The sequence below is a fragment of the Heterocephalus glaber genome, unplaced genomic scaffold (genome assembly GCF_053883595.1).
Source record: "Heterocephalus glaber isolate CG9 unplaced genomic scaffold, H.glaber_assembly_v1.0 deba00001687, whole genome shotgun sequence".
NCBI lineage: Eukaryota > Metazoa > Chordata > Mammalia > Rodentia > Bathyergidae > Heterocephalus > Heterocephalus glaber.
In genome coordinates this window covers 13132895-13149451 of record NW_028258412.1, presented here as the reverse complement: position 1 = coordinate 13149451, position 16557 = coordinate 13132895, and the positions used below count along the sequence as shown (strand labels likewise).

The following is a 16557-nucleotide window of genomic DNA, read 5'->3' as shown; positions in this document are numbered from 1 at the left end:
CCGCTCTGGAGGCGGATGGTTCCTGTCCAGCTGCGCAGCCAGCATGGACTCCAGTTCCCGCGCAGCCACCACCTAATGTTCTGTCCTCAGCACACGGCACTCAGCCGCCCAGTGCCTCAGTTTCCTCCTCCGGAAAGGAGCCCTAACAATATATTTACTCTCTCTAAAGAGTTGTTTGAGTTTTTTTTAACCGGGATCTAACTCACGACCTTTCATTTAAGAGGCAGGTGCGGTGCCCCTGAGCTAAATCCCTGGCCCATCCAAAGAGTTATTTTGAGAGTGCTTTCCTCATTTAATGCTCAGAAGACTGCCTGGTGCACAGTTAGACCTCACCTCAGAAGATGTTAGATACCAAGACCTATGCCAACTATTCAGGACATAACAAACGACAAGTTAAAGGGCCTCGTGGAATTTATAATCGAATAGGAGAGATGAATGACAAAGTAAAATTTAAAAATAAAAAATAGCCGGGCAGGGTGGCGCACGCCTGTAATGCCAGGACTCAGGAGGCTGAGGCAGGAGGATTGCCGTGAGTTGGAGGCCAGCCTGGGCTACATAGTGGGTTTAAGGTCAGCCTGAGCTACATAGTGAGACCGTCTCAAAAAGGCAAACCAAAACAAAAGACCAGCTCTCTTAAGAGGCATACGAAACCTTGTCTGCAAAGTCTGACACTTGAGGGGAGGACTCTACACAAGCCAGGGAAGTGGGCTCCAGGCAGGAAACCCGAAGCGGGAACCAAGTTCGCTTGTTTATGGAACTACAAAAAAGTCCACATAGTTGGGATGTGATGTTTTCCTTACTGTCACTATTTTATATAGTAAGAAAGGGGGCTCAAACTGGCGTGGCAGCCCATGTCTGTCCTCCCAGCACTCTGGGAGGCTGAGGCAGGAGGACTGCAAGTTTAAGTGCAGTCTGGGCAACTTAGTGACTTTGCAAGACCCTGTCTCAAAATTAAAAAAAAAAAAAAAAAAGAGTCAAAGAGAGCAAGTGACTTCCTCAAGGGTGTCACTCTGTAGTTCAGAGCCGACCTTGAGCTCACTATGTGACCCAGGCTGGCGTGGAACTCACGATCCCCCTGCCTCAGCCTCCTGAGTGCTAGGATTACAGGCTTGCAGCACCACAACCAGCCTTTTTTTCCCCTGGTACTAGAGTTTGAACTCAGGACCTTGGGCTTGCCAGGCAGGCACAGCGCCACTGAGCTACATCCCTGGCCCCCTTCTGCCAACTTTCAACACAGAAGTTCAGGAGAGGGACTAGAAATTAAGAAGGGAAACCCACTGCCTAGAGGAAGCTCCCAGGCAGGCCAAGTAAACTGCCTTTCCCCTGCCTCAAAAATCTACAAATGGAAACAAGGTTACAGTTGCCATTTAAATTGGCAATAGCTGCTGGGGATTTAGCTCAGTGATTCCACCGCCTACCTTGCAAGAGCAAGGACCCAAGTTCAATCCCCCGTACCAAAAAAAAAAAAACCCCAATAAATTGGCAATAGCTCTAAAGGATCCGCCCAGGGGGGTTTTGACCAGCTAACCTATTTCTATCTGAAGACAATCGGGGTATTTTCTTTTGTTATCAGAAGTACATTAACAGCAAAATAACAATAAAAAAATATTTAGCCTGGGTCCAGTGGCTCACCCCTATGACCTCAACATGCAGGGAAGCTGAGGCAGGAGGATCAAAAGTTGGAGGACAACGCAGACAATTTAGGAAAAGCTTGTCTCAAAATAAAAAAGAGCCAGGCACGATGGTGCACACCTGTAATCTCAGCACTTACAAGGCTGAGGCAGGAGGGTCACTGCAAGTTTTGAGGCCAGCCTGAACTATATAATGAGACCCTGTCTCAAAAGACCAAAAAATAAAAAATAAAAGTAAAAAAAGAAGATGGGAATGTTGCTCAGTGGTAGCACATTCTTGGGTCCAATCCCCCAGTAGTGTGGGGGGGGGATCAATATTACTGAGCAGGAACTGTGTTTGCTGTAGGAACACAGGAGTAAGCCAGACACACCTGGCCCTTGGCCTCACTAACCCTCAGTACTGAAGTTGGTGAGGCTCAGGGTGCGGCTCTTCAGTAGAGCATTTGTCTAGATGTACGAGGTCCTGAGTTCCACTCCCAACACCACAAATAAATAAATTAATTAAAATGAAGAGTGGGAAGAGCATTCTTGGCACGAGCAAAGGCTCTGGGGTTGAAAGGGACTTGGCCTATTTTAGAAACAGAAGAAAAGCAGCCCAGAGGAAGAATAAGGCGTCCTTAGTGGTAATAGTGGGTCAGGGGAGTGACTGGATACTTTCGGACTTTGGTGGTTAGAGTAAAGAGTTTCAGTTTTATCCTAAGGACCACAGGCAGCCATCAGAAGGTTTCAAAGAGGGATGGATGGTGAGCTGGACATGGTGGCGCATGCCTGTGATCCCAGCAGTCTGAGAGGCTGAGGCAGGAGGATCAAAAATTCAAGCTCAGCCTAAGAAATTTAGTGACAAGTCCAGAGGGGAGAGATCATTACCAGGACCAAAGCAGAAACAACAGAAAAGATCTGAAAGGTGTATTCAAGGTAAAATCCGCAGGACTCTGGTTGACTGGATGTGTGGATGAAGAAGGAGATGATGAAAAAGGCTGGTTTGCAGCTCCCCGGTGTGGGGCTGGGACAGATGGTGGAACCACAGCCAGCTAACTCATGACAAGGAACACCTAAAACTGACAATCTAAAAGGAAGCCGGGCGTGGAGAGAGCCACCCCACACACCATACCATGAAATGTGTGTGTGTCGGGGGAGCGATTCTGACTGGGGATCCTCGAGGGGTGAGGAGATTTCCACAGAGGGAGGAGCTGGAGACAAGAGGCTGGGGAGATGCTGATACAGAGCTTGGAGACCAATGTGACCCAGGTGGGTGAGGGCATCTGGAGAGGCCCTGAATGCCGACCCAAGGGATCTGTGAAGAGAAAACACATCCATTTCCAGAAGAAGAAAACATGGTTCTTCCTATATTTCAGAAAATCGATGATGAGGGCCGGGGATTTAGCTCAGTGCTTTCACAGCCTGCTGCTCAAGCACAATGACCAGAGTTTGAACCCTGGTACCAAAAAAAAAAAAAAGAAAAGAAAATTGATGATGAAGTCGGGCATGGTGGCACACACCTGTAATCCCGGCACTCAGGAGGCTGAGGCAGGAGGATCCCCACGAGGACAACCTGGGCTACATAGTGAGTTCAAGGTCAGCCAGGAACACATACACAGGCCCTGTCTCAAAAAGCAAAAACAAACAAAAGTCAGTGGCGAACATGTGAGAACCAGTAAAGGCAGGCGCTCATTTCACACAGAACCTCTCCAGAATATATCAAAAATCTCCAGTGTGACCTCCAGAAAGGAACCGGGGTGGCTGAAGTGCCATGATGGGAACACTTTTTTTTATTCTTTATAGCCTCCCCCCTCCCATAATTGGAGCTTTAAGAAGAAAGCAGTACTGGTGGGAAGCACACTTTGGGAATTTGAATTCTGGCTCAATCAAGCTTGTGTCAATTTCTGCTTCTTTGAATCTCGGTTTCCTCGCGTGTAAATGAGGTCGCTAATAGTTCAAACATCGTGGGGTTGTTGGAAGAACTAAATGATCTCACGTGTGTCAGGTGCCATCGTCACAGCGAAGACGAGGCTAACGAGGCGCTGCTGGCATTAATAATCAATAGCAATCAAGCAGATGGGCAGGCGCCTGTGCAGCCTGACACGCACAGGTGGGGGGGGGCATTGGGAGTCACGGCAGCCCTCTCCTGGGACGTCGCCCCCAAGATCAAAGGGGCTACCAGGTAGGGACGATGCGTAAACAAATGGTCAAGTGTGAACCCCAGGATGCAGACCTAGGTCTGTGGTGATGTTCAGGAACCGCCTAGGGGTGAAGCTCAGGGGTAGAGCTCTTGCCTAGCGTGGTCAAGGCCCTGGATTCAAAACCCAGTATCAGAGAAGGGGCAGAGAGAGAGAGAGAGAGTCAGGGAGAGACGGGGGGGGGGAGCCAGAGGCTGAGGCAGGAGGATCGTGAGTTCGAGACCAGCCTGGAATATAGTGGGACCCTGTCTCTAAATAAATAAAATAAAAATAAAAGAGATGTTCAGGCAGCCCAGCCCCTTTTCTCTGTCTCCCAGGCCCCCAGGGGAGGTCATTCAGCGTCTCCTCTCGGGCCCACCCCGCCCCCCGCCACCCCACATGGGAAGTTGAAAATTTCTCTTCCTGCCCTAGGCCGGGACTGTGCAGGTCTCAGAGGTCTGTGCAGGTCTCTTCTCACTGAGAAGCAGTCCCCGAGGCCCCGCCCGCCTCTCTCTCTCCCTCTCGCGGGATCCACCTCCTTCCCCCACCGAGGATCAGGGGACCAGAAAGCCACGTTGAAGGTCGCAGGTGCGCCTCCCAGGCGGCTCTTGGGCGGCGGCCGCATATGCGGAGCCTGCCACCCACCGGGGGCGAGTGGAGCTGCAGGCGCGGGGTCCGGTCCGCGGGAAACGTTCTCCAGCGCCAGCGCCAGCGCCAGGCCCAGGGTCCCCGCCCGCAGGCGGCTTACAGTCTCTCGGGACGAACGCCAGAGACCCGGGTGTGTGTAGCAACTTCCTCATCTGCCTTTCGGTGAACGCTTTTTTTCTTACCACGCAAGTAATATACATTCACGGCAGAACATTTTAAAAAGAATATTAAAGGCCAGATATAACCTGATGACCTGGGTGTGTAGTCCTCACAGTATTTTTCTGTGCATTTTACAAACGTGGAAGCAGACATTTTGTAGCCTGCTGTGTCTTTTTTTCTTTTTGTGTTACTGGAGATTGAGCCCAGGGCCTCAAATTTGTGTGAACTCTACAACTAAGCTATATCCCCAGTCCTCTTATTTATTTATTTAAAAACAAGGGTTCCTTGGCCGGGGATTTAGCTCAGTGGTTTCGCCACCTGCTGCGCAAGCACAAGGACCCGAGCGAGTTCGATCCCGGTACCAAAAAAATAAATAAATAAATAAAACAAGGGCTCGTTAAATCACCCAGGCCGGCTTGTAACTTGAGATCCTCCTGCTTCAGCCTCCCACGTAGCTGGAATTATAGATTCACATGAGCTGCTTTGTTGTTCTTTTAAAAAATTTGTTTAGCAGACAACTGAATGGAAGTAATTTATTATCATCATCATTATTATTATTATTATTTGGTACCGAGGTTAAAACTCGAGACCTTATGCTTGCAAGGCAGGTGGCAGAACCACTGAGCTAAATCCCTGGCTCTCTTTTTTAAAATTTGTATTAGTACATGTTCACAGTACCTAATGAAGGTACACATATGTAACACATCTTAATTTTTCTAACTTCCCCATCCTCCTCTTTCCCTATTTTTGTTTTTTTTTAAAGACAAGGAATGTCTTGGTCGGGGGTTTAGCTCAGTGGTTCTGCCGCCTGCCTCGAAAGCCCAAGGACCCGAGTTCGAGCCCTGGTACCAAAAAAAAAAAATGAAAGAAAAAAGTAAAGACAAGGTCTCTCTATGTAGTCCAGGGACTGGTCTTGAACTCACTATAGAACCAACGCTGCCCTCGAACTTAATAAATCCTCCTGCTTCGGCCTCCCAAGTGCTGGAATTACAGGTGTGCACTTCGCCATCCCATACAATTTAGTGGAACTCTGTCTTTAAGAAAAAAAAAAAAAAGGCTTTGAACCATTTTGTTATACCAGGCCTGTGCCAGAACAGGATCTCCTGGAGCTCACAGTGGAAAGGAGGAAATGGAACAGTACTTGTACAAGGTACCCCTGGGGACAGGAGCCATAGGGCGGGAGGCAAGCAGGGAAGGCTCCCTGTAGGAGGTGTGGATGGGGTGGGGACTGCAGACAGAGCTGGGGAAGAGAGTGGCAAGTGCATGTGCAGACAGGGGCTGGGCTGAGCGGAGCCTCTGGTGCAGGCAAGTATATGAACAGAAATAGCAGCCAACGGGCTAGGGATTTAGCTCAGTGGTTCTGGCGCCTGCTGCGAAAGCACAAGGTCCTGAGTTTGATCCCCTGTCCCAAAAAAAAAACAGAAAGAAAGGAGAGAGAGAGAGAGAGAGAGAGAGAGAGAGAGAGAGAGAGAGAGAGAGAGAAATAGCAACCAAGAAGGAAAGAGGAACCCGGGAGTGGTGGCGCACATCTGTAATCCCAGCACTTGGGAAGCTGAGGCAGGAGGATCATCGTGAGTTTGAGGCCAGACTTCGGTACACAGTGAGTTCAAGGCCAGTCTAGAATATATAGGGAGCCCCTGCCAAAACAAAAAGTAAAAATGGTTGAGCACCAAGTTCTGTTGGGTTATAGAGATGGATGATCATTGGTGTCTCTTCCAAAAGCTGGCCAGAGGGGGGGACTGTGAAACGAGCAATGGTCACCCTCACTGTCCACCCCTCTCCAAAAGCCAGCTCCCTACAGATGACACTTAAGCTCCCAACAGCCCTGGAGGATGGGCGGTTATCAGCCCCATTTACAAAGGAAGGAGGGTTCCCAGCAGACCCCCTGGCAGGAGGTAGGGCCCTAAGTGCCCTAGCCGCCCGGAGCCACTGCCCCCTCCCACCCTCAGGAAATCCATTCTCACTTGCAGCCCCCTCCGAAGATCTCTAGGTGTGCAGCAGTCAGGGATCTTTCTCTGGTGCAAAGCTAATCTCCCCTTTCCTGGCCTGATTCAGGGCCTGGGGGTATGCAGTTCAGTGATAGAGCACCTACCTAGCACCCTGGGGCCCTGGGTTAGATCTCCACCAGGAAACACTTAGCTCCGCCTAGCCGCAGAGCCCCATAAGGTCCTAGAGCTCTCCCTGCCCTCACACTGCAGCCTTAAGGCAGTGTCTGAAGTTTTTTTTGTTTTTTGGTACCGGGGATTGAACTCAGGACCTTGCTCTTTCGAGACAGGTGGCAAAACCACTGAGCTAAATCCCCTGCCCTTTTTTGTTTTTGTTTTGTTTTTTGAGCTTCTGGGGACTTAATCAGGGGCTTTTGCACTGAGCAAAATTTCCAGTCCATTTTCTGTATTTTGTTTTGTTTTGTTTTTGAGACAGGTTCTCAGTCATCTCATCTGTAATATGGGCATAAGAATGGCACCTGTCCCACAGTAGTGTTGCAACAACTAAATGCATATGGGTGCAAAGCCCATTATGTAGTGAGTGCTTAATAAATGTCAGCTAATACTGATTGTCCCAAGTCCTCATAATAACTTCAATTCATTAGGGCTGGGGATTTAGCTCAGTGGCACCCAGCCTGCCTTGCAAGTGCAAGGTCCTGAGTTCAATCCCTGGTACCTAAAAAAAAAAAGAAAAACACACACACAACAATAACCTCAATTTCATAGATGAGGCTTTCAGAGGCAACTTGAGTTACCCACGATTATATAGCTAAGTTGCAGACCCAGGACTTGAACTTGGTGCCCAGGCCCCTGCTGTCCGGACCCCCAGCGGAGCACATCTTGCTACTTACGGTAACCTGTTTACTTGTCAATCTCTGCCTCTGGACTGTGTTCCACAAGGGCCACTTCTGTGTCCCCAGTGCAAGGACACAGTTGAGACCCTAACTGAATGAATCAAAGATCCTGAGCAGCTCAGACAGGTTACACAGAGGATGGAGGTGTGGCGCTAGCACACTGGCTTCCCCTTGAAAGATGCCTTAGTGTCTGCTCCTGAGATTATCTCTTGGCCGACAAATATCTAGTGGTCCAGGAATTAAAGGTGCAGAGCAGGCCAGATGCCCCAGATAAGCTCTCCCCTCAGCAAGCCCCATCCTTGGCCAGGCAGCCTCACCCCAACTCCTGCCTCCACCACCAGCAGCTGCCCCCGCTGCCCCTGTTTCAAGGAAATGGGGCATAAGAGACAGCTTTAGTGGCCTCAGGATGAGCGGAAACATTACCAGCTGCCAGAGAGGGTGATGTCAAATCCAGGCCTGGCTGGCAATGGCCTTGGGGAGGCTCAGGCACAGAGAGGCTGGGTACCTAGGCAGGGGGTCACAGGGAGAAGGTGCACATGAGGAGCTCCCACCTCACCACCCTGAGGGCACATTTGATAGTTCTGTCCATTCTCAAGGATGACTGCTTTCCAGACCTGCTGAAGTCAGAAATGTTTAAATTATTTTATTTTTAATTAACTTGCATGAATTATACATTTGAATAAGGTTCTGTGTGATATTTCTGCAGGAGCATATAGCGTGCACTGGTCAAACCCACCCTCCCTTGGGCTGGGGATGTAGCTCAGTGGCGCTGCGCCTGCCTGGCAAGCGCAAGGTCCTGAGTTTGATTCCCAGTGGTGGTGGGGCAACGGACAAAACAAAAAAAACCCAACTTCCCTTCCACCCTTCCTCTTCAACACACACCTTTCCTGACCTCCATCTGTTTATTGAGACAAGGTCTTTTGTGAGGGGAGGGCTTTTTTTGAGACAGGGTCCCGCTGTGTAGTCCAGGCTGGCCTCAAACTCCTGGCGATTCTCCTGCCTCAGCCTTGGCAGGAGGCTACTGGTGTGCACCACCATCCCCAGTTCTAGTAATCACTATTCTACTTCAGGTCTCAAAGCCAGAAATGGGCCAGTTGTTGCTCTTTTTGCTAATCTTTCTTTAGAGCATCAGGTCAGAATAAGCCTAACAAATGAACCTCTTGGAATTAGTTCCATTCTTCTTAAATCAGTGATGACAAACCTTTTAGAGCTTTCAACGAGACAAACAGTCCACGTGTTCACCACCACTGTGCTAAATCAAACCTTGAATTCTTTTTTTTTTTTTTTTTTTTTGGTACTGGGGATTGAACTCGGGACCTTGTGCTTTCGGGGCAGGCGGCGGAACCACTGAGCTAAATCCCCAGTCCCCTAAATCAAACCTTGTATGGCTTTGAAGCTAAGAGAACTGACTGGAGGGCCAAACTTTCTGGGTCCCACACTTACCTAAGGCTGTGTGACCTTGCACTACTTCCAGCACCTCTCAAAGTCTCAGAATCTTAGTTTCATCATCTGAAAAAACAAATGGGGAGGCCGAGCATGGTGGTGCACGCCTGTAATGCCAGCACTCAGGAAGCTGAAGCAGGAGGATCACTGTGAGTTCGAGGCCAGACTGGGCTACATAGTGAGTTCAGAGCCAGCCTGAACTACAAAGCGAGACCCTGTCTCAAAAAAAATGGGGAGAATGGTTATCTACCTCGTGGGATCTTGGTTGGCATTAATCCATACTCAGCCAGTGCCTACATGTGCCAGATGCTGGGATCACCCATGAACAAAACCAAGTCCCTGCCCCCATGGCGTGTGGTAGAGGAAGGCAGACAGTAATTCCATAAATATTTAATACAGCAGATGGTAGCGAATGTGATGAAGATGGATGAGGCACTATATGGCAGATAGAGTGTCAGGGTGGGCAGGGAAGCCCTCTCCAATAAGATGACTTTTAAGCCGAGATCTCAGTGTAATGAGGGCGCCATGCATGGGGCTATCTGAGGGGAAACTCTTCCAGGCAGAGAAATGAGCATGTGCAAAAGTCCTGAGACAAAGGCTTGGGATTTAGCTCAGTGGCACTGTGCCTGCCTCTGAAGCACAAGGTCCTGAGTTTGATCCCTGGTACCAGAAAGAAAAGAAAAGGTAAAGGGGCTAGAGTAGCTGCAGAGAAGTGGGGAGCAGTGCTGGTCATGCAGGAAGGGATGGTGTCAGAGAGGTGGCTGGGCACAGGTTAGGTAGGGCCTGGCTGCCCACTCTGTTGCTTACTCTGAGTGAATTGCAGTCCATTGGATGATCGTGAGCAAAGGAAGGAGGTGACCTGATTTAAAGGATCCTTCTACTGCCATGCAGAGGGCAGGGGGATTGGACAGCAGAAGGAGCAGTTACTCCGCTGTCACAATTGTCCAGGTGTGCCATGAGAACCCTTTTGACTAAATTGGTAGCAGTAGGTGGTAAGAAATGGTCAGATTCTGGATATAGCTAAAGGAAGGGCTGGCAGGATTTGTCTGTGGATTGAATATGAAGTAAGGGGGGGTGCTTAAAGACTCCAGAATGTTTCACTTACAGACTTTTTTCTGGCACTAGGAATTGAACACAGGACCATGTGCTTGCCAGGTCCACTGAGCTACATCCCTGGCCCGGACTCCAGAATGTTTGACCTGTGGAAAAGAATGATCATTTCCTGCATTGGAGAATTTTATTTAAAGTGTTCAGCATAGATTGGGGCACAAAATAAGTGTTCAATAAATATTACATCTAAAAAAAGCAATCTTACCATGTAGCCCAAAGTCATGATTCTCCTGCCACAGCCTCCCCCATTCTAGGATTACAGGCATGTGCCACCACACCCAGCCACATAATTTTTGTATTGATGTTTCGATTTTCTGGTCCTTCTAAATTTAGTCATCTAAAGCTTTGTTGCAAATGTTGAGGGTACCTGGCAATAACACAATAACTACCATGCCCAACTATATACTGTGTGGCAAGCCCATGGTGGGCAGAATCTTGATTTAGGGCCACTCTGTATGATGTAGGGAAGCCCTATGAAAAAATGAACATTTGTTAATTTTTTTTTAATACCAGGGATTGAATTCAGGTCCTTGCACTTGCAAGGCAGGTGGTGGAACCACTGAGCTAAATCCCCAGCCCTATTTGTTAATTTTTAACATATTTCAGGGATTAGATTTTTTTTGGTACCGGGGATCGAACTCAGGACCTTGAGCTTTCAAGGCAGGCACCGGAACCACTGAGCTAAATTCCCAGCCCTAGACATTTTTTATTTAATCTTGTCTCTACCAGGGTGCAGCGGAGGAGGGAGAGAAAGAGAGAGGGAGGGAGGGAGGGAGGGAGGAAAGAAGGGAAGGAGAGAAAGAGAAGAGATCTAGCTCTTGTGAACTGTTGCACACACCTGGCACATAGTAGGCATTTTAGTTAATTTTTATTCAACAATCCTTCATTATTCCAGATGGAAGTCAAGTAACTTCACAAGGTGGAGCTGGGTTATTTATATGTTTGTTTTTGTGGTACGAGGGTGGAACCAAAGGCCTCATGCATGCTAAGCAAGTGCTATACCACTGAGCAACACACTCAGCCCTTTTTAGTTTTCTGTTTTGAGATACAGTCTAAGTTGCCCAGGCTGACCTAGAACTCAAGATCTTCCTATCTCAGCCTCCTGAGTAGCTGAGATTACACATGTGCACCATTCTGCCTATCTCAGAGCAGGGTTTTATTAAATGTTTCTTAAATGGATGAATACATGCATATTACATTCCCATTCTAAAGGGGAAGAATAGCTCATAGTGGACTGGAGACTTGAAACCAGGATTTCCTGATCCCTGCACTTGGACCCTTCCTGTGGCCATACTGTGGGCCTGTGGCTGTGTTTGATGGTGCCTAGGGATTTGATGATTCTTTCCGTTTTTTGAGACAGTGTCTCATTATGTCGTTCAGACTGGCCTTGAACTATGTATTCCAGGTTGGCCTTGAACTCAAAAGCAATCCTCCTGCCTCAGCCTCCACAGTGGTGGGATCACAGGCGGGCACTACCACACCAACTTGATGATTCTGACTACACTATGAAATGTAAAAAACTCAAGCTACTCAGAGAAAGATTGACTGCTGGATCAGACTGGAAAGCTTTAGGATCCTAAATTTTTTTGTGTGTGTACCAGGGATCTAACTTGGGATGTGCTTTCAAGGTAGGAGGCAGAACCACTGAGCTAAATCCCCAGCCCCTAAATTTTTGTGTTCACACGACTGCAAGACTTTAAAACATTTGTTTTGTCTAACTTGCCCCAGGTCACACAGGCTTAAGCCTCTCACACCAGAGGAATCCTTGTTTGTTCTCCTGCCCTGGGGCGAACACACACACACACACACACACACACACCACCACCACCCATACCAGGGACTGAATCCAGGGCCACTCTACCACTGAGCTACATCCCAGCCCTTTTACAATTTTATTTCGAGACACAGTCTTGCTAAATTGCCCAGGCTGACCTTGAATTTATGATGCTTCTGCCTCAGCCTCCCAAGTAGCTGGGATTACACGTGTGCACCATTGTGCTGGTCTCTCTATATTGCCCAGACTAGCCTTGAATTCTTTTTTTTTTTTTTTCTAGTTAGCCTTGAATTCTTTAGACTCCCTAATAGCGATCATAGGCCTCTGGGCAGGTGCCTATTGCCCCAGACTCTCCAGAGGGTCTTACTCTAAGCCAAGGACTTTTCAGGAGTCTCCCAGTGTACTTTATGGTCTCCTCTTCCCACAATTTTATCTACTAAACTATGTGTGCTTGTGTGAAGAGGAGTGGTTTTTTTCCGAAACCAGTTCAAAACTTTCATTACATTCTGAAATCATCAAAGACTTCACTTTAATTTTACCTATGTATATTTTTAAACTTTTGGGGGTTTTTGGGTTTTTTTTCCAGTACCAGGAATCAAACTCAGGACATTTCGCTTGCCAGGCATGGCAACACTGGGATACATTCCCGACCCTTGTTTGTTTTTTTTAAGACAGGGTTTCACTATGTAATTCAGGCTGGGTTTAAACTCACTATGTAGCCCAGGCTGGCCTCGAACTCGCAGTGATCCTCCTGCCTCAGCCTTCTGAGTGCTGGGATTATAGCCATCCACCAGCACGCCTCGCTAAAATTTATTGATTTATTCATTCTTTGTTTTGCAATGCTGGTGACTGCACCCAGGATCTGGAGTATGCCAGGCAAGTGCTCTACAACTGTGCTATATTCCCCAACTTTCCCCCCCCCAGAGATAGTCTTGCTAAATTGCCCAGGCTGGCCTTGAATTTGGGATTCTCCCAACTCAGCTTCTCAGAAATAGCTGGAATTACAGGCATAGAGCCATAATGCCCACCTTAACTTTTTTTTTTGGGTACTGGGGATCGAATTCGGGACCTTGTGCTTACGAGGCGGGCAGCGGCACTAGCGGTGATCCTCCTGCCTCTGCCTCCCAAAGACTTCGATTAAAGGGGTGCTCCACCAAGCCTATTTGAGAAATGGCATTTTGGAAAGGGTGGTTTGTGCTTGGAATTTCCATATGCTGTACACGGACTCCAGTGAAGGGAGCGATCAGACAGATGCCAGGATGCCTCGCACAAAAATTTCTTCACACTTCTCACCAAGGCCGGACGGTAAGGAACGCTAGGCGGGCACACGCATGCGCCTTCCAAGAGAAAGGCGGTACACAAAGGGAGGCGCAGAGCGCATGCTCATTCTAGGTCCGCGGCTCCGCGGATTTTGAGCAGGATGAGGTCAGCCTGGATGGTATCGCGCAGACTTCCCTGTCTAGTTAACACGATTGAGAGGTCATTGCCCAATAAGAACTTCCCTTTGGAATCGTGGTCCCACCCTGAGACACTGTCCCTACTTCCGCTTCCGGCGCTCCAGTGGTCCTCCAAAATGGTGGCTGCAGCGATAGCTGCATCCCGGGTTTCTCGGCTGCTAGGCCGGTCCCGCCCGCAGGTGGGGCGGATTATGTCGAGTGGCGCCCACGGCGAGCAGGGCTCAGGTACCGAGGCTGGGGTCGGCGGGAGTGGGGGGTCCCCACACGGGAGAGGCAGGGTGGATCTGTGACCTTGGCTTGAAGGCTTGAGGGAAGCAGTGAGAACCGGGAGGCCCCTTCGCAAAGCTAAGAGGTTATGGCCCTTCCACAGCTCGCATGTGGAAGGCCCTCACCTATTTCGTGGCGCTCCCCGGGGTGGGAGTGAGCATGCTGAATGTTTTTCTGAAGTCGCGCCACGGAAAGGAGGAGAGACCCGAGTTCATCGCCTACCCCCACCTCCGCATCAGGACCAAGGTATGCCTTTGCGGTCCCCATAGCTTTCCTGACGTGTGTCCTAGCCCAAGTTCTCCATGCTCTAAAATCGCAGCTGTCAAAGGTTCAATCCCCAGCCCTGCAAAAATAAAATCGCAGCTGTCAGGCGTGTGCGGTTTCTCGCGTAATTCTCTCAAACCGAAGGGAAGCCGACTTGGGGTCCTATCTGTTTCCTTCAAGGTCATACAGGAAGCGCCCTTCTGGTTTCCTTTTCTCAGATTCATCCTATCTCTTGCCTTCTGATACAGTTCTGAAACAGTTATCTGTTGCATAAAACTTAGAGGTTTGCGAAACCCTCTTATTTCTTTCTTTTGTGCAGTATACTGGGAATTGAATCCAGGCCTGGCCTTTGCACCGTGTTATATCCCTAGCCATTTTAAAATTTTTAATTTTGAGATAGGGTCGTGCTAAGTTGCTGAGGCTAGGTTCAAACATGAGTTCCTCCTGGCTCAGCCTCCCAGAGTGCTCGGATTATAGGCGTGTGCCACCACACCTGGCTTAGAAAAACCTTTTAGTGTGGCAAGATCTGAAAATGCTTCACCTTTCTAAGATCTGGGCATCTAAAGGATACAAGCTGCATCATGAAGAGACTGACAGTTTCCTCTGTTCCCCATCAATACCTGTCTGTTCAACTATCCTTTGGCTGTCCATATATTGTAATCATTTATTCTTCACTGCTTGCTTTTTTGGTACTGGGGATCGAACTTGGGTCCTCGCGCTTGCGCAGCAGGCAGCAAAACCACTGAGCTAAATCCCCAGCCCTGCTTGCTGTTTTTTATTTTTATTTATTTGTATTTATTTATTTTGGTAGCAGGGATTGAACTCGGGGCCTTGCGCTCGCTTCCAAGGCAGGCAGTGGAACCACTGAGCTAAATCCCTGGCCCTGGTGTTTTCTTTTTGTAAAACCCTCTTCCTTGTTCTTTAATTCATGACATCACCTAGCCCAGCGCCGGCGAAACTTTAAACAGCCCACTGCAGCATGAGGGCCTCAGGTTTGCCACCACTGAGCTATCCTGTGTAGGACTAGCCTCATGGTAACTTATCCAAGACTCTTTAATTTTTTTTGGTACCGGGGATCGAACTCGGGATTGTGCCCTTGTGAGGCAGGTTGCGGAACCACTGAGCTAAATCCCCTGATTCTTTAATTTTTTTTTTGGTACCTGGGAATCGAACTCGGGTCCTTGCGCTTGCGCAGCAGGCAGCGAAACCACTGAGCTAAATCCCCGGCTCTGGACTCTTTAATTTTTGAGTCTTTGAGTTCCACTGCCACCCTTGTATACCAAAATAAACAAAACAGCTTGGTGTCAACTTCATCGCTATGGCATTTTGGGGGTGGGGAGCACTGCTGTCCTGTGCGTGGGAAGATATTTTGCATGCACTCTCCGAGGCCTCTATCCACTAGATGGCAGCATTACCTCACAGTGTCTCTTGGGTCCCTGGAAAGCGAATATCCTCCTGGGTTAGAAACCAATGCCCTAAGAACAATATTTTTCAAAGGTAGTAAGCAAAATAGTTGAGGGTGGGTTGCAGTTTCCCTGTCTAGAGATTGTTTCAAGTCTTGGGTGGAACCTAGAAATCTGTTTATTTACCTTGATGTCCTGGTGCAGGCTTGTAATCTCAGCACTTTGAGAGGCTGAGGCAGGAGGGTTGAAAGTTTGAGCCCAGCCTGGGAAATTCAGTGACTTAGTTTTTTGTTTGGTACCGGGGATTGAACTCGGGTGCTTGCATTTGCCGGGCAGGCGGTGGAACCACTGAGCTAAATCCCCGGCCCAATTTAGTGACTTGGTGAGACCCTGTCTGAAAAGAAATTTTCTTTTTTTGGGGGCGGGGGAGGGTACCAGGGATCGAACTGGGGACCTTCCACCTGTGAGGCAGGGGGCGGAACTACTGAGCTAAATCCCTGGCCCCTTGAAAATAAATTTTAAAAAGGGCTGGGATGTATCTCAGGGCAAACACCTTGGGTTCAATCCCCAGGTCTGCCTCCCTATACATATATTGCACAGATGAAGGACATATCAGGTAATAAAACTGATAAGAACAAATACCAAATACTACACATGATCTTACCCAAAAGGTTGAGAAGCAGTCAGGAAGAGGCTTGAATGACAACTAACTTGACCTTTCTTTTTCTCCTGTCTACTTTAGGTAGCAATAAGAGCTCCCCTAAATTATGGAAAGATTGAAATACTCTAGTAAAGGACTAATTTCCATTTTGTGTATTATCTGTCACTCTGTTTTAAGCAGTTCATGGCAGTGTTGTTTTTGAACTATTTTCTGGGATTATCTAATTGGATATTTTCACTCCACAGCCCTTTCCATGGGGAGATGGTAACCATACTCTGTTCCATAACCCTCATGTGAATCCGCTTCCGACTGGCTATGAAGATGAATAAAGAGAACGTGGACCATTATCTAGGCATTGGGGACCGAAGCTCTGATTTGGACCATTACTCATTCAGACCAGAAAAATGTATGGGACCTTAAGCTCACCTTCCTTACTTGTATCAGATGATGAGCATCATACCAATCTTCCATCCCTTTGCTTGTGGCAAGAGATGGCTTAAATAAATAACTTAAACTCTGATTGGTCATAAGCTGAAAGTTTCATTCTTTGGTTTTTTTTTCCTTCCCCAAAATTAACATTAATGTTTTGTTTCTGCAGTAAAGGTCTGTGTCTACTGCTTATTGTTTCAGGTCCAGTTCAGCCCACTGAATGTTTATAACAAGCCCCTTAGTTTTTGTTCCTAGAGTGAGTAGAAGCGTGGGACAAGAGTACAAAGCTGTCACCTAATTAAGTATTAAGATTGGA

The 16557-nt window shown here is 48.2% G+C and overlaps 1 protein-coding gene, 1 long non-coding RNA gene and 1 other non-coding gene across 3 annotated transcripts in view; 2 read left to right on the top strand and 1 right to left on the bottom strand.

The window, feature by feature from the left end:
* Positions 1–10491, top strand: part of LOC106009276 (uncharacterized) — a 57649-nt gene extending 47158 nt beyond the window's left edge. The window contains exon 4 of the long non-coding RNA XR_015446240.1: positions 10002–10491. This is a non-coding gene — a long non-coding RNA (uncharacterized LOC106009276). The remainder of the gene's footprint in view (positions 1–10001) is intronic.
* Positions 10492–13161: 2670 nt separating this feature from the next.
* Cox6a1 (cytochrome c oxidase subunit 6A1) lies at positions 13162–16332 on the top strand. Its single transcript, XM_004843668.4, has 3 exons — positions 13162–13442; positions 13588–13730; positions 16058–16332. The coding sequence occupies exons 1-3, from the start codon at positions 13181–13183 to the stop codon at positions 16139–16141; spliced, it is 489 nt and encodes a 162-aa protein (XP_004843725.3). The 5' UTR covers positions 13162–13180; the 3' UTR covers positions 16142–16332.
* Positions 15646–15835, bottom strand: LOC147821994 (U2 spliceosomal RNA). Its single transcript, XR_015446356.1, has one exon. It is a non-coding gene; the product is annotated as a U2 spliceosomal RNA (small nuclear RNA).
* Positions 16333–16557: the final 225 nt, after the last annotated feature.